Consider the following 27,706-nt stretch of genomic DNA (forward strand, 5'->3'; position numbering starts at 1 on the left):
GCCCCGCCTCCTTCCGACTGGCGGGCGGTATTTGTCCTGCCCACTCCCGCTTGCCCTGTTCCGCTTCCGGTCGTCTAGGCGCTGGCCCCGGAAGGGTGTTGTGGTGGTCGCGATGGGGAAGTCAGATTTCCTCACCCCGAAGGCTATCGCCAACAGGATCAAGTCCAAGGGGCTTCAGAAGCTGCGCTGGTATTGCCAGATGTGCCAGAAGCAGTGCCGGGACGAGGTAAGCGGGCGCGGGGTGGCCCCGCGCGCACCCCCGCGCCTCTCCGGCGGTACCCCGCTGGGTATGCAGGCTGAGGTGCCAGACGCCGCGGCGACCGCCTGGGTCTCCCGCCCCCAGGCGTGGGGGCTGCGCAGGGCGAGCCCGGGACTCCACTCAGTAGGGCTGTACTTCCTTCAACCCCCCGTCCTGGCGGAGAAGCCGGCTTTGGACACCTCCTTCTCCTCAGTCTGATCACCCCCAAAGGAATAAAGAATGAAAAGGTTATAACCCCAAAAGGAATAAAGAATGAAAAGGTTTTGCATCCCCTTTGAGAAGCGACGTCAGTCAGGCTGTCACGAAACTCGGGATGAGCCGTGCGGCGCTGGACGCCCTGGAATAACAACACCGTCTCAGACTTGGCTAGGCTCTTAGACATAATCAGGGTACAGACCAGAACTAAGCCCTTGCAAGCTAGTCACCTAACAAGCCTTTGTCGAGCGCCTGCGACGTGCCAGGTCTGGGATGTTTTCTGCGGGTGACATGTGGACTCTCGAGTCAGAACCAGGAGGCGGAGCTGTGTTCCCTTACAAGTTACTTGCTGTCTCTCCACCTGTTTAGTTATCTGAAAAGTGAGACTAGTAATTGTCCGTTCTCATGAGACTGAGTTTTAAATGAGTAAATTATGTGCAAAGTGGCTGAGGGGCAGATATTGAGAAGCTTTGTAGACTGTGCTGTGGAGCACTTTTTTCCCATTATTTAGGTGGATGATAAAAGCACCTGGAAAAATTGACCGCAGGCTAGTGAGGCGATCCTATTTTTCTCTGGATGTTGAATTGGGTAGGAAAGGAAGAACAGTGGACACTTGGAATAATGTAATCCAGTGTTTCTGCAAGTGAGGGATGAGATACTTTAGATGGAACTCAATGTTGAATGACACTGATAACAGTTTTTCTCTTTCATTTCTCTTTGGTTCTCTTTACTACTACTCACAGTAAAATTCTCACACAGAAAACTAGTACAGGGAAATCCGTATACCCTTTACCCAGATTTAACATTTGAAGTATTTTGCTGTGTCCTTTTCCCTGAAATATTTTAAGGTAAATTACAAACATCGGGATATTTCACTTCTAAATGTTTAAATCAGTTCAATTCAGTCACTTAGTCATGTCCAACTCTTTGCGGCCCCATGGACTGCAGCACGCCAGGCCTCCCTGTCCATCGCCAAGTCCCAGGGTTTACTCAAACTCTGTCCATTGAGTCTGTGATGCCATCCAACCATCTCATCCTCTGTCATCCCCTTCTCCTGCCTTCAGTCTTTCCCAGCTTCAGGGTCTTTTCCAATGAGTTAGATCTTCGCACCGGTGGCCAAAGTATTGGAGTTTCAGCTTCAGCATCAGTTCTTCCACTGAATATTCAGGACTGATTTCCTTTAGGATGGACTGGTTGGATCTCCTTGCAGTCCAAAGGACTCTCAAGAGTCTTCTCCAACTCCACAGTTCAAAAGCATCAATTCTTCGGCGCTCGGCTTTCTTTATAGTCCAACTCTCACATCCATACACGACCACTGGAAAAACCATAGCTTTGACTAGACAGACCTTTGTTGGCAAAGTAATGTCTCTGCTTTTTAATATGCTGTCTAGGTTGGTCATAACTTTTGTTCCAAGGAGAAAGCATCTTTTAATTTCATGGCTGCAGTCACCATCTGCAGTGATTTTGGAGCCCCCAAAAATAAAGTCAGCCACTGTTGCCACTGTTTACCCATCTATTTGCCATGCAGTGAAGGGACCAGATGCCATGATCTTCGTTTTTTGAATGTTGAGTTTTTAAGTCAGCTTTTTCACTCTTTCACTTTCATCAAGGGGCTCTTTAGTTCTTCACTTTGTGCGAAGGGTGATGTCATCTACATAAGGGTGGTGTCATCTGCATATCTGAGGTTATTGATATTTCTCCCGACAGTCTTGATTCCAGTTTGTGCTTCATCCATTTAAACTCCAGAAATGTTTAAATATGCTTCTTTAAAATATTAGGATATTTTTCTACATAGTCACAATATATGTCATGACACATAAACAAATTAATGAAAATTTCTTGGAGACTTCTTTGGTAGCCCAGTGGTAGGGAATCCTCCTTTCAATGCAGGGGACACAGGTTCAATCCCTGGTTGGGGGACTAACATCCCACGGATGTTTAGTGCCACGGAGCAGCTAAACCCATGCACCACAATCACTGAGCCCCCAAACCCTGGAGTCCACATGCCTGTGATTAGAGAGTCCATGAGCCACATGGAAAAATATATCCCATATGCTGCAACTCTAAGACCCAGTGCAGTCAAATAAATAATTTATTCATATCACCTTGTGTATACTGCATAGTCACATTTTCTCAATTATTCCCATGAATGCTGTATAAAACTTTTTTTGGCATAAGGAACTGTATTCAGTGTCCTGTGATAAAACCATAATGGAAAAGAATGTAAGTGTATGTATAACTGAATCACTTTGCTACACAGTGGCAATTAACACATTGTGAATCAACTATACCTCAATAAAATAAAAATAAAAACAAACAAACAAAAAACCCCAGTTATTTTTTAAACCAAGATCCAGTCAAAAGCAATACATTGGATTTAGTTATTAGAACTTTTTTAAAAAAAAACAGACTTATTTTTAGAGCAGTTTCAGGTTCATAGCAAAAATGAAGTCCATTTTTTGAAAGGTACAAAGATCTCTCTTACCCACCCTGCCCTCAATATGTACAGCCTTCCAGACCGTCAGCATGGTGCAGCAGAATAGTACTTTTGTGACAGTCAGTGAGGCGATTTGTGCATCATTAGCACCAAAGTGCCTAGTTTGCATTAGAGTTCACTCTTGGTGTTGAGCGTTATGTGGGTTTGGACAAATGTATAGTGACTAATATCCACCATTATAGTGTCATACAGAATAGTTTCACTGCCCTAAAAGTCTCAGTGGTGTGGTATATTAGGACTTTTAATTCTCTCTCAGTTTTCAATTTGAGATGGAGCACCTTTCCTTCCCCCATTTGTTTTTATTGACACTGACTTGAAGAGACCAGGCCGGCAGTGATCCTGGAGGACTCCCTTTTAACCATTATGTTTGCTTGTGGTTGTCTTTTGTCCTCTTTCTCTAACCCTTGTAGTTTCTGTAAACTGGGTCCTGGCAAAAATTGTGTAGGCGTCTGTGGATGACTAAAGATGAGAAGCTACTCTAAGCAAGATTGAGATTGGACTCAGGACAGTGGGAAGGGGGTTGAGCAGAGAGTCCGGGTGAGTCATTAGGAGGGCTGAGGAGACAGAGTGCTATGGAGATGGAGGCCTCTGGGGTGCAGCATCCTGCGTCCTGGACTGGGTGCAGGGTCCGGACGGCGCCGTTCCCGGGATGGGGAGACGCAGGAGAGGCACTTTCTCATGTCTCTTACTAGTGACAAGTTAGGTTCAGATGCTAAGCAGCGTAGATACAAAGCCAAAACTTGCATTTTTTTTTTAAATCATCTGAAGACTATACAGATTTAGTATGATAAAGATTATGTATAATATGAAGTAGTGTCTTTTGGGTAATGAGCTAAAGTATAGGAGTAAAGTATAGGAAAGTGAGTGAAAATATAATAGTTTCCCTAATGGAAATTCACTAATGACCCATTTTACTTCATTATATTCCTCGAAATGCTTGCTTAACACTTTGTATGAAGCAGGTGCCCAATAGCAATTTGTTAGAGTCAAAACATGAAATCACTCTTCGTTACTGTGCCATGTAATGTTTTTTGCTAATGTCTGTTTTCTAAAGTGCCATTTTTCTGTCTCTTTAACCTTCTGGGATTCTTCTTTGATTAGCAAGGTTGCAAAACTCAGTTTTATGAAGTTAAAAAAAAACAAACAATAGGGTGCTACAGCCAGTGACTTGATTATTTTTTATAATTTATCATCAAAGAGCAGTTATCTATGGTTTAATTGCTTATTGATTTATTAATAAGTGTATTAATGTTACTTATTAAATTGTTATTTTCTATTTATTAAATTATTATTATTTATTATTAATTAAATACTTTTAATGACCTAAAATCAGAATTTAACTACTGCCTTTGCATTTTTATAGAATGGCTTTAAGTGTCATTGTATGTCTGAATCTCATCAGAGACAGCTGTTGCTGGCTTCAGAAAATCCTCAGCAGTTTATGGATTATTTTTCAGAGTAAGTAACTCAACACCATCTTTATCTCATAAGCTTTATTCAGTTGGACATTTAAGAGATGCTTAATATTTTATATATTAGAGGCTCTGTTTATTCCTTACAAATTAATGTGATAGCTGCATTAACTTTGTGCTCCATTTTTGTCTTCTTTTGACAACTTATCATTGTGTGGAATTGTTAAAAAAAAAAGTATTTCTCATGATTCAGTCTTTCCTTCTTTCCACATCAAACATAATGAAAAACTGACTTTCATTCTAAAATAGCTGTGGCTGAGAGCACAGCTCTGGAATCAGACTGCCTGACTTTTAAGTCCTTCAAACCTGGGCTCTCCACTTAGGAGCTGAGTGACTTTGGCTGAGCTTCCAGAGTTTATCTATAGATATTGTATCTTCTCAAGTATTGTCTTTCCTTCATAGGGTTTATGTGAAGATTCAGTTCAGGTCAGTTGCTTAGTCGTGTCCAACTCTTTGCGACCCCATGGACTGCAGCATGCCAGGCTTCCCTGTCCTTCACCGACTCCCAGAGCCTGCTCAAACTCACATCCATCGAGTTGGTGATGCCATCCAACCATCTCATCCTCTGTCGTCCCCTTCTCCTGCCTTCAACCTTTCCAGCATCAGGGTCTTTTTCAAAAGCATTAATTTTTCGGTGCTCAGCTTTCTTTATGATCCAACTCTCACATAGGTGAAGATTAAATGAGTTAATATTTTTAAGTGTTTAGAAGAGTACCCAGTACTTGATTAATATTAGCCGTTAATTATTAATATTATTATTATTTCAGTAGAGAGGTATTCTGAAATTCTGAACGGTGATACGTTTTACTATGCATTGTCATAACATCTTCCTCATTAATGCCGGTCAGTGCTTTAGAAACACCTTTAAGTATTAGGAAGCGAGTCAAATCATGGTGGTGGATACTAGTTTACCAAATTTCTGTTTTCACTTGGAAGCTGAGATTTTATATTGGCAACAAATATTGTCAATTGTTTTCCTTGATATCAAAGGCTCATTTGTTTATTTTTGAGAAGAATAGGTACTGAATATTTAATTTGAAGTAACTGTTGTCTGCCTGTCTGTCATTTCTCAAATTCCAAGTGATGCTTTCATGTTTCTGTGCTGGTTGGGGTTGGGAGCAGCCTTCTTTTCCTTTTCATCTGTAAAAATTGTATTTGTACTTCACCACCCAGATTAAAGATTGCCTCTGCCTCTTGGTATCTCCCTCAAGGTTCACATGGTATCTTATTACATCTCTTTTTCAGGTTAGCTTAGCCAAGCAACAGTTTAGCTTCTGTTATGGCTATGATGGTTCTGCTAGGTTGTGACCTCGGTGAGGGTTTGTATCTTACTCACCTATGTTTGTCTGGCACTTAACATTGTGCGTAGCTCAGAGGGACGCATTAAGTGCCAACTTCACATGGAAAAGGCAGTTTTGTTATTGATAGAATGGGGTTATTACACCACATTTACTGAGAGTTCATGAAGCGTGAAACTTCATGAAGCACCCTCTCCAGAGACCCATGGTCACCTTGTGCCTGCTTCACCAAGACAAAGTTTCACCTCCAAACCAACTGTTAACTTTAATTGTTGAAAGCTATAATCTTTCAGGATTCTTCCCTCGTTCAATGTTTAAAGGTTCACAACAGATGTTCACGTAGATATTTCACATATCATTTGCTCATGCAAACTGTATGATGGCTTAAATTTCAGGAAGATGATGCTGTATATTTGTAGAAATTACCTTAATGCTTTCCCTTCTTGCATTATTAGGGAATTCCGAAATGACTTCCTAGAACTTCTCAGGAGACGCTTTGGTAAGCACCTTAAGTCTTGTGCACTCAGTGACTTTGTAATCTAATAATCTGCTCAGGGTCTGCCATGTTGTATTTTGTTCTCAGGCACCAAGAGGGTTCACAACAACATTGTTTACAATGAGTACATCAGCCACCGGGAGCACATCCACATGAACGCCACACAGTGGGAGACACTGACAGATTTTACCAAGTGGCTGGGCAGAGAAGGTGAGAACAAGACATGATGTGAACGGCTGTTCCATGGCTGCACGTGGGCAGGGAGAAGATGGTCCTGTATTCTGCTCAGTTGTGTCCAACTCTGTGACCCCGTGGATGGAAGCCTGCCAGACTCCTCTGTCCACTTTCTGTGTAAATTTACGGGAAAGAGGTTGAGTAGGTCAGTTAGAAACTGGTGGAGAGGAGTGCCTCCTGCAGGGTTGCTTTTGCACACTGCGGGCGTGTAAGGGCGTCTGGAGCCATTCTCTTGATGATGCCAAGGTTTATCACTGAAGCATCCAATCATTAGGTTGAATATCAACCAAGAGGTACCTGTCTTCTTCCAGTTTTTTTCCCCCACATTCATTTCACTTTCACAAACTCTTGTTAAGGCAATTTTTAAATTTGCTGCCTCTTTTCCCATTTCTAATAGGATAAAAAGTTCAGGAAAAGAAAAGATGAAGAAATTTCTTTTATTATTGTATTACTTATTCAGTGTGTTTCTTTATTCCATTTTGGGGGTAAGTTTTCTGCTAGTGAAGTCAGCAGGAATATCATGTACTCAGTGGATGTTAAATGCTTAGAGACAGTTGAATAATTACTAAGCAGGATAATCCATTTTTTAATGTTTCCCTTCTTTCAATGTGTTGGCGCAACCTAGTCAAAAACCAAAATAATATTTTTTTCTATTTAAAAATTCTAGAACGTATTCCAATTAAAATCTAAATGTCAGTAACTTTAAATATGGAAAATTCACATACTGTATGAATTTGTGTATTTGAACATGTTTGAATGAGTATACTTGAATGAATGAGTAATTACTGTAGACAGATCACATTTATATTTGCTTTCAGCTTTGATTGTGTACAAAACTAATAGTATTGGTTACTTTTTTAAAGGTTTGTGCAAAGTGGATGAGACACCAAAAGGCTGGTATATTCAGTATATAGATAGGGACCCTGAAACAATCCGCCGGCAGCTGGAACTAGAGAAAAAGAAGAAGCAGGACCTTGATGATGAAGAAAAAACTGCCAAGTTTATTCAAGAACAAGTGAGAAGAGGTCTGGAAGGAAAAGAGCAGGTGGGCATCATCCAGAGATGCAGCAGACAAAGGTCTGAAGAAGCACAATCACTTATTTGCCTTGAACCACATTTTGTAGGAGAAAGCGCGTGGCCTGGTATAAAAGCCCAGGTTGTGGAGTGGAGACAAAGCTGGGTCACTTCCTGACTTCACATGCTTATGTAACTGTGTAATCTTCTAAACCTGTTTCCTCATCCCTAAAATAGAGTCAGTACCTAAAGGTGAAGACGTGAACAAGTCAGTTCAACTAATTGTAGCTAATGCAGTGCTGGGGAAGACCACAGTGTGTGGGGACACAGAGGGCCGGTGCCTGCCCCAGCCTGGGGTGACGCAATATTATTTAAAGGCAGATACAGCCCCCCAGGCTGAGAAGTCTTGAGGAGTTCCTGGGCCAAACCCAGGTGAACGGGGAGGGAAGGCGTGATAAAATTGTTTCAGCCATTAGAATAACTAGATCAAAGCACTTATTTCAGCAGATAGTTATTGGTCACCTCTGTGTGCCAGGCGTTCTTATAGGCACTGGGGATCCAGTAGTGGAGAGAAGATGAAAATCCCTGGCTTCAAGGAGCTTGTATACTAGATGTGTGTGAGAGCAGGAAAACAGCCTTGTGTGTATGTGGAACTACTAGCCATTGAGTATTGTTAAAAGCTTCTTATTGTGATGCAGCATGCATAAAATGTATGGCATGCATGAATCTTACGGTTACACTTCCATCAACTTTTACGTATGTATGTGTCTTGAGATGAATGGATGGGTTGATCGAACTATAGATAAGTAGATAGTCCATGTGGCTACCACCCACATGAACATATTAAACATTTCTAGTATCCTAGAAGGTTCCCTCATGCCCATTCCTAACCAGGACCCCTTGTCCCCAGAGAAGGAAGCACTGTTCCAACACACTATTATTAATTGTGGGTTAGTTTAACCTGTCTTTGAACTCTGTAAGAATTGAATCATCTAGTATGCTGTCTTTTTTATTTATGTATTCATGCATTCATTTATTTTTATTGATGGTATATTCTCTTTGTGTCTGGCTTCCTTAGCTCAACATAACGTTCTGTGCGTGTCATTCACCATGTCCTTTCCCATTAGTGCTGCTCTTCTTTTTGATTGATGTATAACATTTCATTTTATGACTATAACAGTGTTTATCCGTTTTCCTATTGAGAAGCATGTGGCTTGTTTCCAGCTCCTCCCACACCCCCCATAGGATGTCTTTATTGGAAGATGTTTACAATACATGTAATCTCTTATATAATACCTTAACTGTTTTAGATAGTGAGTTATAATTTAGAGCTCTTGAATATTTATTGTTAGTAAATGCACTGTGAACCAAACCTTCGAACTCTTTTTTTTTTTAAGGAAGTCCCTGTTTTTACGGAATTAAGCAGAGAAAATGATGAAGAAAAAGGTACTTTTCTTCCTGTTTGAAAATGGATGCTTTTATATTGGCCCTGCCAAAAACTAGCAACATGTTTGGGAATAGGACATATTATCTACCTGGACTACTTTATTCTCATTAGTAAAATGAAAAGGTGATAACAATGAATTAGATGGAATGCCTTCAGCAATGAATAACCAGACTGAGTAAAATTAGCCTAAACGGTAAGGAAATACTTTGCCATACCAAGACTCCGACTCCCAGAGATAGGGTGGTTCTGGATGTCACACTGTCAGCAGCTGGACACAAGGTGGCTGCCAGCACTCCAGCCATCATATGCAGACCCAGCCTGTCCAGAGGAAAACAGAGAGCCTGTTTCTCTTCTGGAGTCCCCTATGAGCAAGTAAGCTTTTCCTAGAAGACCTTCTTCCTAGCAGCAGGTTTCCTTTTGAATGTCATTGGTCAGACTGTATCTTGTGTCCCCCCTCAAAAACAGTCACTGGGAAAGGAAATGGAATGATTTTGATTGGTTTAGACCAAAGAACCATACTTATCCCCTCCCACAGGTCCCACCTCTTAGTCCCATCCCCTTGGGTGTTAGGTTTTCAACGTTTAGATTTGGGAGGGGACACACCCGTTCAGACCATAGCATCCTCCAAGCCATGTGTGAGGCCTTCAGACACCGAAACAAGATGGGATTCCTGTTACCAAAGGGAGAGGGGAGGCGGAGCAGGGAAGGGGTCAAGGCCACATGCTCTGTCCAGTGAAGATCTCTCCCTGCTCTGTAAGCACCACTTCAGTATATTTTACGGGAGTTTATAATCTCTGGGTAGGAGCATTCCAGCTCTCATTTATTCAAAATGTCCATGAATTTCTGTGTGGCTTCTTTGTGGTATTTACCTGATGTTTTGCTAGAATTTTCCCCAAATATATATCGAATACCAGTTCTTTTCTTCCAGTTACATTTAATCTGAATAAAGGAGCCTGTAGTTCAGGAGCAGCATCTTCCAAATCAAGGTGAGCCATGTGGACAGGTATCTTAGAACTTGAGAGTTTGGGTAGAATGTTGATGACTATCTTAAAAGGTGCAGGATTGTGAGTTATTTTTTCTAGTTGTCATTTTCATCTCTCTTTGTTTTGTTTAATGGTTGATTGATTTTTTTCTTAGAAATTGTTTTTTTCTTATTTGTCTGTGATGAACTGATTCTGTTTTTTGAGGAAAGCTCATGTTTTATTAAAATGCTTCACATGGTAAACATGTACTACTCCCTGACTCCACTCAGTGGTTCTTTGTATGCTATGGCAGTATTTATTTTTCTATCATAGCCCGCTGTGTTAGCTGGGGTATACACTTTTTGTTTTACCTGCTCTGTTATGATTTTCTGAGAATAGAGACTTAACTTCTCCAGCTGTCTCCTTAGCACCTGGTAAAGTATAAATGCGTTAGTAGACACTCAGTAGCAATTGCCTACCCTTCTAAAGGGTGTGGTACTGAGCTGGAGCTGACCAGCCTTTTCTGTAAAGGGCCACATAGTGAGTATTTTAGACTTTGTTGGCCGTGTGTCTGTCACCACTTCACGTAACTGTGCTATCGGACTGAGGAAGCAGCCATAGACAATACGTAAGTGAATGAGCCCGGCTGTGTTCCAGTTCGATCTCATTTATGAAAGCAGGCTGGGTCTGGCCCTCAGGCTGCAGTGTGTCAAGCCCTGGGATGGCCTGTGGTTGGGTGTTTGTGTCTACCCTTCGTGTTCTCTTTTCTCGAGGGCCTCATGTGTTCTTCCGTCAGATGTGCACGTGCTGCTTGTCATGTGGGGTGCACTCAGTTTTAGTCATGGAGGTTTAAACATGGATAGGTGTTCAGGAGGACACCGGTATCTGGTGGAATTTATCTTTTGAGCTGGATCATATTTGCTATTTTTCTTCATATTCTACATGATGCTTATTTCTGTGCTGTGCTTAGTCACTCAGTCGTGTCTGACTCTTTGCGACCCCATCGATGTAGCCCCCAGGCTCCTCTGTCCATGGAGATTCTCCAGACAAGAATATTGCAGTGGGTTGCCGTTTGCTTCTCCAGGGGATCTTCCCAACCCAGGGATCAAACCCAGGTTTCCCTCATTGCAGGCAGATTCTTTCCCAGCTGAATCACCAGGGAAGCACAATGCTTATTTAACCTAACTCAATTTTTTGTTAGGTAGAGGGTTTTTTGTTGTTGATTGTTGTTTTGTTTTGGTGTTTTGTTTTGTTTTTTTTGGTTAATCACAATGGTATAAATTCAGCGGCATTAAGTAGATTCACACTGTGGTACAACCATCACCACCACCCATCTACATGACTTTCATCACCCCAAACTGAAACTCTGCACTCTAAAAAATAACTCCCCACTGCCCCTCCCCTCAGTCCCTGGTTACCTCTGTTCTGCTCATCTGTCTTTATGAATCTGAGCAGAATCATACAGTATTTGTCCGTTTGTGTCTGGCTTCTTTCACTTAGCACAACATCTTCAAGGTATATCCATGTCTTGGCTTGGATCAGCATTTCTTTCTTCTTTAGTCTCGATGGAAATGTCCCCTTGTACATGTAGACCACGCTTTGTTTATCCAGTCATCCATCGTGAGCGTTTGAGTTGTTTTCGCCTTTTGGTGCTTGTGGTTAATGCTCTTCTGAACATCAGTGTACAAATATCTGTTCACATTCCTGCTTTCAGTTCCTTTTGGTGTTTATCCAGATGTGGATTTGCTGGATTATACGGTCATTCTGTGTTTAATTTTTAAAAGGTTTTCCACAACAGCTGTACCATTTTACATTCCCACCAGCATTTGCACAGGGGGCTCCAGTTTCTCCACATCCTTGTGAACATTTGTTATTTTCTGTGTTTTTTTTTAATAGTAGCAGCCTAATGAGGGTGTTTCATTTTGGTTTTGATTTGCATTTCCCTAATGATTTGTGATGGTAAGGATCTTTTCATGTGCTTTTTGGCCATTTATAATCTTTGGAGAATCACTTATTGCCCATTTTTTAACTGGTTTGTTTATTATTCAGCTTAGTTTTAAGAAAAAGTAACAGCTTTAGTACAACTCAGTTTCATATTTTGTAAATACGACAAAATAATTAGACTGGGAGGGTTCAGTGAGTCAGCAAATATTAATGGAGCATGTATTTGAGTCACAAGATAGTTACTGCTACTTCACAGGGAGAAAAAAAATATATATATATATATATATATATGGATATATGTAGTCTCTCCCCTCCTATGAGAGAGGAATCATATATACAAAGAGTTTTATATGAGGTGGAGCCAGGTGCCTGCCCCAAAGTGCTCTGGCAGTTCGAAAAAGGACACAATCCATGAAGTCTCATGAAGAATGGATCTTAAAGAATTTCGACAAATGGAAATAAATGGAGAGACTATTTTAGGTACAGAGAGGCATGTGCAGAATTACAGAGGCTTGGACAGGCATGGCTCAATCAATAGCAAATTGTTCAGAATGATAAGTATACCTAGTAAATCAGGGATGGTATTCTGGGGCCAGTGGTGACGGTTGTATAGTAGCACTCAAAAGTTGAGAATGTGCGCTGTGAAGACCTCAGGCAATCGGGAGTAATAAAAAAGTTCACACTGAATGTTGAAATCTTTGTTTTAAAGAAGTGGAACCAGCAGCACTGTGCTGGACTTCCGCTGGCTGTCTTACAAACCTCTCACCTGGTTGATCCTTGCGGTCCAACTAAAGTTGGGCCACATTACAATCCCTGTTCATAGCTGGGGAACTGGGACGTAGGGAAAATTGCTGAGGGTCCTAGCAGAAGTAGAAAGAAACCCTCGTGGCCCCAGCCCTGAGGCTGATGCTGTCGTCCCTGACGGTCACACAGGTAGAGTGGCGCTGACTTGGGGCAGGGACAGGAAGGGCTCCGTGCTCCCAGTCCTATGCGTGAGGGACATGCCCGTCATTGTTTGACTAATCTGTAGTTAACCGTGTTTAACAGGCTCCTTCTGTGTTGTTCCTTTCACCCATTATAAAGCCTGCACGTTTGCAGTTTTTGTTAACAGCGCATTCCTCTTCCCCTCAAGTTCTTTGGGACCAAGTGCCCTGAAAACGATTGGGACCGTGGCATCAGTGAAGCGGAAGGAGTCCTCCCAGAGCTCGGCTCCGTCAAAGGAGAAGAAGAAGAAGAAGTCTGCCCTCGATGAAATCATGGAGGTGAACTTTATGAACTGCTTGTCCACTCTAGCTATTTGGTGAACGATGTGATTCCAACCAAGGAGAGTTAAACAGTTTCACCAATTATGAGATTAATACAAAGGGAGGAAAATGTGCTCAGGCCAGATTAGGGGCGAAGAGCCCAGATGCAGTTCCATCTGAGTGGAGCCAGAACCTCCCTAGGTAGGTGCCTCAACTGCTGTCTGCAGAACTCTTCCTGAAATTGTGGTCAGTAGATTTCGTTTAGAAGGACCATTGTGGTGATTGACGCCAGAAATAAAAGCTCTGCTCACCTTTGGTGGCTCAGAAAATTGGCATCCTCCAGGGATCTCTTCTGTGGCCTCTTAACTTCCACTTAACACCTCCTAGCTGGGAAGAGAACATTTAGACATATTTTTAATTTGATTAAACCAGATAGCCAAATTTATGTGACATCATTGAAAACCTGTGATTATCTGACTTAGAGCTATACCTTTGCTTTAAATTTACCTGAAATTCTGGAGTCATTCTGCAGAAGGTTCTTAATATATCCTTAAATACACAGTTCTCCCTTTCACCCCACCACCTTCCCTCATCAATAAATTTATGAAATCTTCAAGTTATTTATGAAGAGAAAGAATAAATGGGTTCAAGAGACTGATTATTTTCCCTCTTAACATCATTTTCTCCGGGCTCCTCAACCTTTTTCCTTCATTTGCGAAGGGATAGGAGGAAACTGGTCTTCCCTATTATTGGAAAAACAGAAAACGCAGGGCAGTCAGAACAGCTTGAAGTATAACATATTGCGTGTACACTGTGAGATGTGTTCATTCTAGCATTCAAGCCATGCAGAGTTGCTGTTATGTGCTGGGCATCATGCAAGGTCCTGCATGTGTGCAGTAGGGAGAAAAACATGGACCCTGCATGTCATGGAGCTTTTGCTCTAGCAAAGGAGATATCCCAGACAAAGTGAACCAGTGGATGAGTATTCACAAAATGTGAAGCCCTAAGGAGATCTGAAGGCAGGGAGTGGGGAGATAGTTTGTTCCCTAGCTGAGGCGGGGAAGATCGCTACTTCAGTCTTCGAAAGGAAGATCCACGTGGCTGGAGCCCAGTGAGCACTGGAGTGGTGGCATCTGACGTTAGAGAAGGGGCAGCCCCACAGAAGTCTTAGAGCCCATTTTGAATATAATTAAGTGAAACAGAAAGCTGGATCTACCTGCTTAGAATATAACATGCCAAGTTTATAGGGTATTCTTTGTTCACATTGGGAAGTCGGCAGAATTAAAATGAAATTTCAGGTCAACCAAAGAATGGCATTGTTCATTCCCTTTGATAGGGTTAACTAAGCAGTTGAGAAAGAAAAAGGTGTGAGATGCAGTTCTGCTGGTGGTTAGCATGTTTCCTTTTGGTCACCCTTTTGTTTACATCTCTCTTGGATGTGTTTTCCTTCTCCTTCATTTGACAGCTTTATCATCCTTGTCAAACAGGGAAGCTCCTTTTTGTCATCAAACTGTATACCCAAGTACACTGTCCTAGATTGGTCCATAAGAGTTACATTTTTTACCCCTGAAAACATCACCTGTTTTCCGTCTCATGACAGTCTGGGGAAGGAAGGAGGGGCGGGACTGTGTGATATTGGCAGGCAGCCTTGCAGTTTGACTTGATAGAAGCTGTTTATCTTCTTGGTCAGTTGATTTGCCTGTTCCTTATTTTCTTAGAGTTGCTTTTTTTCAATCAAAGATAAATTGCAGAAAATTTTATCAGAGCTTGCACATTATATCAGTCTTCTGTGAAGTGTGTTTTATGGAGTTCTTTTGCTACATAGAATGTTATTAGAAATAAACTGAATATTTTAAAGAGGCAATTGTTGGAATGTCTCATGTGTCCTTCAGATTGAAGAGGAGAAGAAAAGAACTGCACGGACAGATTACTGGCTGCAGCCTGTACGTATCCCACTGGGCCTTCTTACATCTAAGTGTGTTCTTATGTGTGTGCTAAGTTGATACAGTTGTATGTCCAACTCTTTGAGACCCCATGGATGGTAACCTGCCAGGCTCCTCTGTCCATGGGATTCTCCAGGCAAGAATACTGGAGTGGGCTGCCATGCCCTCCTCCAAGGTATCTTCCTGACCCAGGGATCAAACCCACTTCTCCTGTGTCTCCTGAATTGCAGGTAGATTCTTTACCGCTGAGCCCCGTGCTATTAAGTGAATGATTTAAATGGTCTTTGATATAAATGGCTAAATTTCTTAAATATCTGTCATTTCTGGAGATACATTTATAACTTTAATGACTCATCTGTGCATCTGCTCTGTAAAGTCCTGATTGTACCTTTGTTGGAAGGTAGCTTCCTGTTCTTAAACCAGTAATGTGCCTTGAGTTTAGTGCCAAATTTTTCTAAGGACCCCTTGAATTTAAGTCTAGAATTATTTTCTGTTTTGGCCATCTGTGAAAGACCTAGACTAGTTGAGATTGGTAGGTAGAAGTGCTGGATTTCAGGGAACCTTCACTGTGGAAATCAGCCATGAGATATGCATTTTTTCTCTTGGTAACCAACTGTGTTGAGTTAAAAAGAGAAAGAAGAAATGAAAGATAACTAAGAAAATGTCTTGCCATTGTGCTGGGAAGGCTTCCAACTCCAAAGGGTCTTATTTAGACAACAGGTAACATTTTACTATGATTTTTTTGGAGAAAATGGTTTAAAATATAGTATCAAAAGAGGAAAGGTAATTGATATTGTTCCTTCCATCTTTTTTTTTTCCTAGGAAATCATAGTGAAAATTATAACCAAAAAACTTGGAGAGAAGTATCATAAGAAGAAGGGGATTGTAAAGGTAGGACTGTGAAGCTAGGGATGGAATTTGGGAACAGAGCTGGTGGGGGGCTGAGTAAAGCCATCTTGCTGCTGCTGCTGCTGCTAAGTCTCTTCAGTCGTGTCCGACTCTGTGCGACCCCATAGATGGCAGCCCACCAGGCTCCAGCCGTCCCTGGGATTCTCCAGGCAAGAACACTGAAGTGGGTTGCCATTTTCTTCTCCAATGCATGAAAGTGAACAATGCAAGTGAAGTCGCTCAGTTGTGTCCGACTCTTAGCGACCCCATGGACTGCAGCCTACGAGGCTCCTCTGTCCATGGGATTTTCCAGGCAAGAGTACTGGAGAGGGGTGCCATCACCGTCTCCGAAAGCCATCTTGATACTCCTCAAAAACCAAGTCCTAGCAGCAGAAGCAGTGTGTCTAAGGATTTTGATGGCTGACTGCACAATGGTTGGAGAAATATTCTGTTTCCAGCCATAGTATAAACTGTGGTTTGCTTTCTTACTGGAGCAAATAGTATAGGTGTCCATGGCCATGTCTTAAAAAACTTCAGCAAGTACACCTTATGCATTCCCATTGTTGTTGACAGGCAATGAAATGATGCCCCGGAGTTCTAAGGAAGACTTCCTTGTGTTTAACCTGAGAGGCTTATCTTGAGTGCCCTAGGATTTTAAAATTTAAAAATCAGCTCTCTAGTCTTTTTCTTTCTTCTGCTTTTCCTAAGTATAGTTTCATGCTAGCAGCCAGCCCTTGTGCCTGCATAAATTACCCTCCTAATGTATTTAAACAAGGCAGAATTGTTCCTCTCGCTGTATGTCTTAAAGACTTATTCTAAGATCGCCAGCCTTTTCCTTCCAGTGAAAACCTCAACTAAACTTTGAATTGAACTCTTTAAGGACCATCAGATCAGATCAGATCAGTCGCTCAGTCGTGTCCGACTCTGCGACCCCATGAATCGCAGCACACCAGGCCTCCCTGTCCATCACCAACTCCCGGAGTTCACTCAGACTCACGTCCACCGAGTCAGTGATGCCATCCAGCCATCTCATCCTCTGTTGTTCCCTTCTCCTCCTGCCCCCAGTCCCTCCCAGCATCAGAGTCTTTTCCAATGAGTCAACTCTTCTCATGAGGTGGCCAAAGTACTGGAGTTTCAGCTTTAGCATCATTCCTTCCAAAGAAATCCCAGGGCTGATCTCCTTCAGAATGGACTGGTTGGATCTCCTTGCAGTCCAAGGGACTCTCAAGAGTCTTCTCCAACACCACAGTTCAAAAGCATCAGGTCTTCGGTGCTCAGCCTTCTTCACAGTCCAACTCTCACATCCATACATGACCACAGGAAAAACCATAGCCTTGACTAGATGAACCTTTGTTGGCAAAGTAATGTCTCTGCTTTTGAATATGCTATCTAGGTTGGTCATAACTTTCCTTCCAAGGAGTAAGCGTCTTTTAATTTCATTTCTGCAATCACCATCTACAGTGATTTTGGAGCCCAGAAAAGAAAGTCTGACACTGTTTCCACTGTTTCCCCATCTATTTCCCATGAAGTGATGGGACCGGATGCCATGATCTTCGTTTTCTGAATGTTGAGCTTGAAGCCAACTTTTTCACTCTCCACTTTCACTTTCATCAACAGGCTTTTGAGTTCCTCTTCATTTTCTGCCATAAGGGTGGTGTCATCTGCATATCTGAGGTTATTGATATTTCTCCTGGCAATCTTGATTCTAGCTTGTGCTTCTTCCAGTCCAGCGTTTCTCATGATGTACTCTGCATATAAATTAAATAAACAGGGTGACAATATGCAGCCTTGACGAACTCCTTTTCCTATTTGGAACCAGTCTGTTGTTGCATGTCCAGTTCTAACTGTTGCTTCCTGACCTGCATACAGATTTCTCAAGAGGCAGATCAGGTGGTCTGGTATTCCCATCTCTTTCAGAATTTTCCACAGTTGACTGTGATCCACACAGTCAAAGGCTTTGGCATAGTCAATAAAGCAGAAATAGATGTTTTTCTGGAACTCTCTTGCTTTTTCCATGATCCAGCGGATGTTGGCAATTTGATCTGTGGTTCCTCTGCCTTTTCTAAAACCAGCTTGAACATCAGGAAGTTCATGGTTCACATATTGCTGAAGCCTGGCTTGGAGAATTTTGAGCATTACTTTACTAGCATGTGAGATGAGTGCAATTGTGTGGTAATTTGAGCATTCTTTGGCATTGCCTTTCTTTGGGATTGGAATGAAAACTGACCTTTTCCAGTCCTGTGGCCACTGCTGAGTTGTCCAAATTTGCTGGCATATTGAGTGCAGCACTTTCACAGCATCATCTTTCAGGATTTGGAATAGCTCCACTGGAATTCTATCACCTCCACTAGCTTTGTTCTTAGTGATGCTTTCTAAGGCCCACTTGACTTCACATTCCAGGATGTCTGGCTCTAGGTGAGTAATCACACCATCATGATTATCTTGGTCATTAAGCTCTTTTTTGTACAGTTCTTCTGTGTATTCTGCTTCTGTTAGGTCCATACCATTTCTGTCCTTTATTGAGCCCATCTTTGTATGAAATGTTCCTTTGGTATCTCTGATTTTCTTGAAGAGATCCCTAGTCTTTCCCATTCTGTTGTTTTCCTCTACTTCTTTGCATTGATCACTGAAGAAGGCTTTCTTATCTCTTCTTGCTATTCTTTGGAACTCTGCATTCAGATGTTTATATCTTTCCTTTTCTCCTTTGCTTTTCGCTTCTCTTCTTTTCACAGTTATTTGTAAGGCCTCCCCAGACAGCCATTTTGCTTTTTTGCATTTGTTTTCCATGGGGATGGTCTTGATCCCTGTCTCCTGTACGATGTCACGAACCTCATTCCATAGTTCATCAGGCACTCTATCTATCAGATCTAGGCCCTTAAATCTATTTCTCACTTCCAGTGTATAATCATAAGGGATTTGATTTAGGTCATACCTGAATGGTCTAGTGGTTTTCCCTACTTTCTTCAATTTAAGTCTGAATTTGGCAATAAGGAGTTCATGGTCATAGCCTGATCAAATATGGCTTCTAGAAAATAAACTCCATTGATATTAATAGAAGGAGTTACTCTTAAAACAAGTTGCTCTTACTCTTTGATTAGAATTTCATTTGTTTTCATTTATTTATTTCTGTCCTTGGACTTCATATTGGCATGTCTCTTCTGTTATTAAAGTGTTGGTTTTACATGACAGGAAGTAATTGACAAATACACAGCTGTCGTAAAGATGATTGACTCTGGAGACAAGCTGAAACTTGACCAGACTCATTTAGAGACAGTCATTCCAGCACCAGGTAAATCACTCTGCAGACCCTTTAACACATATACCATGGAAATAAGTGATTCCATTCCTACTGGACATTACCCAATAATTCCAGATATGAGTTTCCTCTTTAGAAAAATGTAATCGCCTATTATAACCAGCTCCTGTTTGACTTGGTGATGTGGATGTTTACCAGTCCTCTGAGGAAGCTATTTTGTGGCATGAATAAATTTTCCCTTCCTAGAATCTATTTTTTTTCCCCCAGAAGCAAATCATAGACATATCTGGATAAAATCAATCATGTTAGGATGATTATTAATGCCTTTGTTTAGCCATTTGAGATAGTAAAGTAAAAGTTAGTATTATCTTGCATTTTCTGTTCCTTAAGCATATTACACATTTCTAATGTAAATGCCACTGTGGTTAGGTTGTCTGCCTCTGACCCAAAACCCTTCATGGTATTATCATTGCTGGCATAGTGATAATGTTAGTCTCTCAAACTTGCATTTATCAGATCAGAGCCTGTTATTCTTTCTCCCTAAAACAAAATTCATTTTATGGATTAGGAATTGTGGACTTTTTTTTCAAAAGCTTTAGTGAGGTGTAACTGACATAAACTGCATCCGTGTATAAGGTATATAAATTGATAAGTTACAGCACGTACCCACTCCCATGAAAACCATTGCTACCATCAGGTTGATGAATGTGTCCATCACCCCCGCAGAGTTTCCTCATTTCCTTTACAAACCTTTGCTCCCTGCTCTGTCTCCGCTCTCCCCCAGGCAGCCACTAGTCTGCATTCCATCATACAGATTAGCTCCTGTTTTTCTAGAATTTTATATAAATAAAATCATATCGTGTGTCCTGTGTTTGTCTGCCTTCTCTCACTAAGCACATTCATCCATTATTCTGGATTCATCCACATTATTCTGGATGAATCCAGAATAATATTGGTGCATCTGTGCTGTATTCATTTTTACTGCTGAGTATTTCATTATGTGGACATGCCAGCCTCTAAGCAGTCACCCACCGATGGACACTGGGGTTGTTGAAAGTTCTTGGCCATTATAAATAAAACTGCTATATGAACATTCATGTACAAATCTTTATATAGATATAAGATTTCTTTTCTGAGAAAATTCTTAGAGATAGAATGGTTCAGTAGGCATATGTTTACATTTTTATGAAACTAACAACCATCTTGTGATTTTAAAAAGAGACAAAGTAAGCTGAATTTTTTTCTGGTTACTTACGGGCTCTGGGCATCCCCTCCAAGAATGTTATGCTTTTTGGTCTTAAATTAAAACATCCCTTAACAAATAAGTGGAAAAAATGAGGAGTCTTATAATGTGATGGTGATCAAAGTATCTACAAACTGTACTTTAGAATCATACAGATAATAAATGATTAAGAACTTGCATTGTGTTGATGCAGAGCAGTTATATTTGGCTGTTAGAAAGTGGCATTTTCTTTGTATTAAGTGTTAACTCTTTTTCTGTTGCAGGAAAAAGAATCCTTGTTTTAAATGGAGGCTACAGAGGAAATGAAGGCACCCTAGAATCCATCAATGAGAAGACTTTTTCTGCTACTATAGTCATTGAAACTGTAAGTATATTTACAGAAAGACAAATTTCAAAATGCTTTTAAAATGTGCTATGGTTTTTGTCATTGATTTGGTGTTTTATGAATTTGGGTGTTCTGTTTGTATTCGCTCCTGTTTGGAAATCTGTAAGGTTCCCCCATCCCCGCTGCCCCACCCCTTATTTTTTTTTTTTTTTTTAAATTTTATTTTATTTTTAAACTTTACATAATTGTATTAGTTTTGCCAAATATCCCTTATTTTTAAGAGTTTTTTTGAAGTGGAACATTTTTAAAAGTCTTTACTTAATTTGTTGCACTATTGTTTCTGTTTTATATTTTGGTTTTTTGGCTTCAAGGCATGTGGGATCCGGGCTTCCCTGATAGCTCAGTTGGTAAAGAATCCACTTGCAATGCAGGAGTGAAAGTGAAGTCGCTCAGTTGTGTCCGACTCTGCGATCCCATGGACAGTAGCCTACCAGGCTCCTTCGTCCATAGGATTTTCCAGGCAAGAATATTGGGGTGGGTTGCCATTTCCTTCTGCAGAAGATCTTCCCGACCCAGGGAGTGAACCCAGGTCTCACATTGTAGGCAGACACTTTACCGTCTGAGCCACGAGGGAAGTCCTGGTGGCAATGCAGGAGACCCCAGTTCAATTCCTGGGTTGGGAAGATCCCCTAGAGAAGGGATAGGCTACCCACTCCAGCTCAAATGGTAAAGAATCTGCCTGCAATGCAGGAGACCTGGGTTCGATCCCTAGGTCGGGAAGATCCTCTTTAGAAGGGAGTGGCAGTCCACTCCAGTATTCTTGCCTGGAGAATCCCATGGACAGAGGAGCCTGTTGGGCTACAGTCCATGGGATTGCAAAGAGTCAGACATGACTGAGCAACCAACACTACCCACTCCAGTATTCTTGGGCTTCCCTTGTGGCTTAGGTAAAGAATCCTCCTGCAGTGTCAGAGACCTGAGTTCAATCACTGAGTTGAGAAGATACCCTGGAGAAGGGAATGGCTAGCCATTCCAGTATTCTGGCCTGGAGAATTCCATGGACTAGTCCATGGGGTCTCAAAGAGTCAGACGTGACTGAATGAATTTCACTTCATGTGGGGTCTTAGCTCCCCAGCGGGATCAAACCCACAGCCCCTGCCTTGGAAGAGGGCTTCTTGACCACTGGACCACCAGGGAAGTTCCTGTATAAGCCTGTTTTCTTTAATAACTGACATTGCTGAAGCAGTTTATCTTCTGATTACAAAAGAAATACTGTACATGCTTGTCTTTATCTGTTCACGCTCCTATAGCAAAATACCATAGACAGGGCAACTTTAGAAACAACAGAAATTGACTGCTCACATTCTGGAGGCCGGAAGTCTAACACCAAGGCGCAGGCAGAGCTGGGTGTCTGCTGAGGGTCTGTGTCCTGATCTGTGTTCTCTCATGTGCTGGTAGGGGCGGGGAGCTCTCTGGGGTCCCTTTTTAGGGGCACTAATCCCATCCTCAAGGGCGCTGCCCTTGTGACCTCATCACCTCCCAACACCATCACATTTTAATGTATTGAATCAGTTTGGGGCAGGACACAAACATTCAGTCTGCAGCAATACCCTTATATAAAAGCTGAAAATTACAATTTACTACAAATACTTTAAAAAATTACCCATAAGCCTCCAGGCAAATGGTAAGCTCCATTAATATTTTAGTCTGTTTTTCCCCCATCTTTGTATTTTGTAAAATTATGTATAATATGTATAGTTTTGTATCTGTTTTTTCCCCCTCATATCTAATATAAACTTAATCTGCCAGAGTGTAATTAGTGAGGAATGTATAGTCATGATTAATGGAGGAAAGCCACAGAAATCAATAATTTTCCAGTGTTCTTCTTTCTTTCATAAAGGATTTAAGGTAGGTGACATCAATAAAGTAATTCATCTCAGGAATCTGATATTTAAGTAAAATTGCTGATTCATTTAGAGTTGGTCCACTGACAGTTCCGCTCACAAGAGTGAGACCTGACCTGTCTTCAAAGGAAGGATCTGAGACGGGCTTCAGATCCTCGCGCTGCTGCACCGTGTCACCGTTATCACGGGCAGCGAGACGGGCTGTGTGTGGAGGGTGCGTGGCCTGTGCGAGCCCCGCGCCACCCCTGTCCGTGGGCTGCGTGTGGAGGGTACATGTGGAGGGTGCGTGGCCTGGGCCTGGGCGAGCCCCGCGCCACCCTTGTCCATAAGCTGCGTGTGGAGGATGTGTGTGGAGGGTACATGTGGAGGGTGCGTGGCCTGGGCGAGCCCTGCGCCACCCCTGTCCATGGGCTGCGTGTAGAGGGTGCATGGCCTGGGCAAACCCCGCACCACCCCTGTCCATGGGCTGCGTGTAGAGGGTGCGTGGCCTGGGCAAACCCCGCGCCACCCCTGTCCGTGGGCTGCCTGTGGAGGATGCGTGTGGAGGATGTGTGGCCTGGCGAGCCCCGCGCCACCCGTCCGTTCTGTGGGCCGGAGCACCGTCTCACACCACGCCTGACCAGGGGGAGCGGGTGGGGTACAGGAGGTACTCACCAGCCAGCAGGTCTCCGGCACAGCATCTAGTGGTAATGCATCCCACCCAGTATGAAGAAAACACAACCAGTTCCTGACAAGGACACCATAGGGTACTTTTTTAAAATTCAGAGTCACGAAGAACTGTTAGCCACCTTAATGAAAAGGCACGTTGGCATCCAGAAGCATATGTCCTTTTCTTGTCCTGTAAGTGCATGTGTGTTTTTAACCACTTCTTCAATTATTTTAATTTGTAGGGCCCTTTAAAAGGACGCAGAGTTGAAGGAATTCAATATGAAGACATTTCTAAACTTGCCTGAGTTTGAAAATTTGTTAGCATCACATTAAAATCTTAAAGCATCAAATTGGTGTTCACCAAGACATTACAAGACTCTACTGTGTTAGGGTGTTTCTTTTGTATAAAACAAATGGATTTATTTAAATATTACTGTAGTTGTTTAGTCTAACTTATAGAAAAATCTAATTATGTCTTGTGAAGTATCAAAATTATGTAATTATGTCCTTGTTGTTTTTGTTGCCTTTGTAATACTTCCTTGATTTTTTAATCTACATTAAAAGAATATTATTGTAAAGTGTTGTATATAGGACAATGTATAACTATTGTAGAGCAAATCCTTCATATACTCTAAATTTATATTTTCATCAGTAAAGTAGTAAAGTTGGATGTAATATAATTACATTTTTAAGAGTCAAACTATAAATAGAATAGCTTTATTGAGATGTAATTCACACACCATACAATTTCACCCATTTAAAGTGGACGTTTTAGTGGTTTTTAGAATATTTACAAAGTTGTTTGAAAATCACCATTGTCTAATTTGAGAATTTTCATCTCCCCAAAAGTAACCCTGGATCTATAGTCTCTCCAGACTACTGGCAACTACTAATCTGCTTTCCATCTCTGTGAATTTGCCTGTTGTGGACATTTCATAGAAGTGGAATCATATGGTATATGGTCTTTTATGACCAGCTTCTTAAACAAAGCGTAGTGTTTTCAAGGGTTATCCATGTTGTAGCATAGGTTACTACCTCATTTTCATTCAATGGTAATCTTTTGTATGGATATATAATGCATTTTTTAAAAACTATTCATGAGTTGATGGAATTGGATTGCTTCACTTTGAGGCTATGATGAATAATGCTGCTGTGAGCATGCATGCACAAGACTTTTTGTGGTCATGCATTTTCAGATCCTGGGGCACAGTAACTCACTCGTGTTATACCATGTCTAACATTTGAAGAGCCATTTCCATAAGGAATGGCTCTCCCTGATTGTGGTGCAGAAATAAAACATGATGCTTTCCACAGGCCTCCCCCAAATCTTTAACTTTGGAATCAACTCAGTAGTTTTCTTCACAGAAAAAAGTTTCATCCCTACTTCTCACATTCTTTTCTCCAACATCTTCCTGAAATTATCGCAAAATAAAGTAGCGTTATTGAGGTTAGGTTTAATTTTAAAAAAATCAAGCATAAAAATATGATTCTATACTATAGAATTGTTTTCCCTATAAGGTTTTAGAGGCCAATATGGTTATATTAAGCAGAGTAACTGCAGACACCTAAAATCAAGTCTTATATTGACCTTTTTTTTCTTTTTTTTTTTTTTGGCTGCACCAGACAGCTTGCAAAATCTTAGTTTCCTGACCAGAAATCGAACCCCAGCCCCCATGCAGTGGAAGCACAGAGTCCTGACCGCTGGACCACCAGGGAATTCCCTGACTTTTCTTTTTAAAACATTGTAAGCTATTATTCTTTTTAAAAAACAGACTTTATTTTTTAGAGCAGTTTCAGGTTCGCAGCAGAATTGATGAACCTCCACTGACCAGTCATCGTCACTGAAAGTCCATGGTTTCCATTAGGGTTCCCTCTTGGTGCTGAACATTCTGTCGCCTTGGACAAGTTTATGACGACATGTATCCACCATTATGGGATCATACGAAATGGTTTCATTGTCTAAAAATCCACCTCCTCGTTTCCCTCCCTCCCCTCCCTCCGTCAGTCACTGATCTTTTTGACCTCTGCATGGTTTTGACCTCTCCAAAATGCCATGGTTGGGCTCATACAGTGTGTGAGCCTTTGCAGACTGGCTTCTTTTACTTAGTAACATGTGTTTAAGTTTCCTCTATGCATCTTCTCACGACACGACGGCTCATTTCTTTTTAGTGCTGAATAATATCACATTATCTGGATGCACCACAGTTTACTTAGCCATTCATTTACTTAGCCTGAAGGACATCTGGGTTGCTTCCAAGTTTTGTCAACTATGAATAAAGATGCTGTAAACTTCCACGTGTAGATTTTTGTGTAAACACAAGTTTTCAGTTCATTTGGGTAAATACTAAGGAGCGTGGTTACTGGATTGAATGGTAAGAGTGACTTCCAAAGTCTCTGTTGCTGTCTGCAGTCCTACAGGCAATGAATGAGAGAGTTCTGTTGCTCCACAGCCTCACCCGCATTTGGTATTGTCTTGATTTTGGCCATTCTAATAGGTGTGTAGTAGTATTTCATTGTTTTAATTTGCAGTCCCTAAGGAGATCCAACCAGTCCATTCTAAAGGAGATCAGCCCTGGGATTTCTTTGGAAGGAATCATGCTAAGGCTGAAACTCCAGTACTTTGGCCACCTCATGCAAAGAGTTGACTCATTGGAAAAGACTCTGATGCTGAGAGGGATTGGGGGCAGGAGGAGAAGGAGACAACAGAGGATGAGATGGCTGGATGGCATCACTGACTCGATGGACGTGAGTCTGAGTGAACTCCGGGAGTTGGTGATGCACAGGGAGGCCTGGCGTGCTGCGATTCATGGGGTCGCAAGGAGTCGGACACGACTGAGCGACTGAACTGAACTGAACTGAATGACATATGACGTTGAACGTCTTTCTGTATGTTTATTTGCCATCTGTATGTCTCCTTTGGTGAGTTGTCTAGTCAAGTCTTCTGCCATTTTTAAATTGAGTCATTCACTTCCTTACTGTTGAGTTCCAAGAGTTCTTTGTATATTTTGGATGATAGTCTTATACCAGATATGTCTTTTGAAGGTACTTTCTCTTAGTTTTTGGCTTCTCAGTTTTTGGAAGGCTATTCTTTTTCACAGTCTTACTTGAGGTCAGATAAAATTATTGGCATTGGTATCTTAGGAAACCTAATTCCTGGAGGTTTCTTCATTAGGAATGCCATTGGGTCCCATAGCTCTATTTGCTCATTTTCCCCTTATGTACTTCTTTTATTTTATTACTTATTTACTTTGCTTTTTTGTCTGTGCCCCGTGGCTTGTGGGATCTTAGTTCCCCAACCAGAGATGGAACCCGGGTCCCCTGCATTGGAAGAGCTGAGTCCTAACCACTGGGCCACTAAGGAAGTTTCCTCTCCTTATGCTTTTAACTGCCTATCAGTTTTTGCTCATATCTTTGAGTAAGTTTATTCAACAAACATTTACTAAGTGCCTCTAGAAGTAAACCATTGCCATAAGTGCTGGAGATAAAAGGGTGAGAAGCAGGTATAGGCCCAAGGTGGGTGTAGCTTAGGAACTGACAGTGTTCAATGAATTGATACTCAAATGAAACGATTGGCTGACGGAAATGAGCTGATCTGGAATAGCTGCTTAAAAACCCACCCTGACTTTGCTGTCCCTCAGTGAGAAACCTATAACTGCTGCCAGCATACACCTCGGTTCCTACTCTGGTAAAATGGGGTCCCCGGATTCAAATATGGGGCAGCTTTCATTGTAAGGTCACCATTAGGTAGACTGAAGTGCCTCTGAAATGTTAACTGAGTAACTGAATCATTATGCCATTAAAGGAAGCATCCCTGATTTTCCTTCCTCTTACAGTGGTTATTTCGGAAAAAGTCACCCATGTAGCGGAGAAGGCAATGGCACCCCACTCCAGTACTCTTGCCTGGAAAATCCCATGGACGGAGGAGCCTGGTAGGCTGCAGTCCATGGGGTCGCCAAGAGTTGGACAAGACTGAGCAACTTCACTTTCACTTTTCACTTTCACGCATTGGAGAAGGAAATGGCAACCCACTCCAGTGTTCTTGCCTGGAGAGTCCCAGGGACGAGGGAGCCTGGTGGGCTGCCGTCTGTGGGGTCGCACAGAGTCGGACACAACTACAGCACCCATGTAGACTTTGCTGCTGCTGCTAAGTCGCTTCAGTCGTGTCTGACTCTGTGCGACCCCTTAGATGGTAGCCCACCAGGCTCCCCCGTCCCTGGGATTCTCCAGGCAAGAACACTGGAGTGGGTTGCCATTTCCTTCTCCAATGCATGAAAGTGAAAAGTGGAAGTGAAGTCGCTCAGTCCTGTCTGACTCTTAGCGACCCCATGGACTGCAGCCTACCAGGCTCCTCCGTCCATGGGATTTTCCAGGCAAGAGGACTGGAGTGGGGTGCCATCGCCTTCTCCACTGTAGACTTTGCCAGTGGAAAAAAATATT

General features: G+C 42.0%; 1 protein-coding gene across 2 annotated transcripts; it reads left to right on the forward strand.

The window, feature by feature from the left end:
• The first annotated feature begins 63 nt into the window (after positions 1-63).
• On the forward strand, positions 64-27,098 carry KIN (Kin17 DNA and RNA binding protein). 2 transcript variants are annotated; one of them, XM_070380906.1, is made up of 13 exons: positions 64-226; positions 4,315-4,409; positions 6,177-6,220; positions 6,305-6,427; positions 7,315-7,496; positions 8,863-8,911; positions 9,841-9,898; positions 12,951-13,080; positions 14,955-15,005; positions 15,828-15,896; positions 19,083-19,182; positions 20,656-20,756; positions 24,893-27,098. In XM_070380906.1, the coding sequence occupies exons 1-13, from the start codon at positions 113-115 to the stop codon at positions 24,917-24,919; spliced, it is 1,143 nt and encodes a 380-aa protein (XP_070237007.1). In that variant the 5' UTR covers positions 64-112; the 3' UTR covers positions 24,920-27,098. The 2 variants fall into 2 exon arrangements, with proteins under 2 accessions (XP_070237007.1, XP_005895561.1); XM_005895499.3 differs by having other exon boundaries at positions 23,512-27,096.
• The last annotated feature ends 608 nt before the right edge of the window (positions 27,099-27,706 follow it).

The sequence above is a fragment of the Bos mutus genome, chromosome 13, assembly GCF_027580195.1.
Source record: "Bos mutus isolate GX-2022 chromosome 13, NWIPB_WYAK_1.1, whole genome shotgun sequence".
Lineage (NCBI taxonomy): Eukaryota > Metazoa > Chordata > Mammalia > Artiodactyla > Bovidae > Bos > Bos mutus.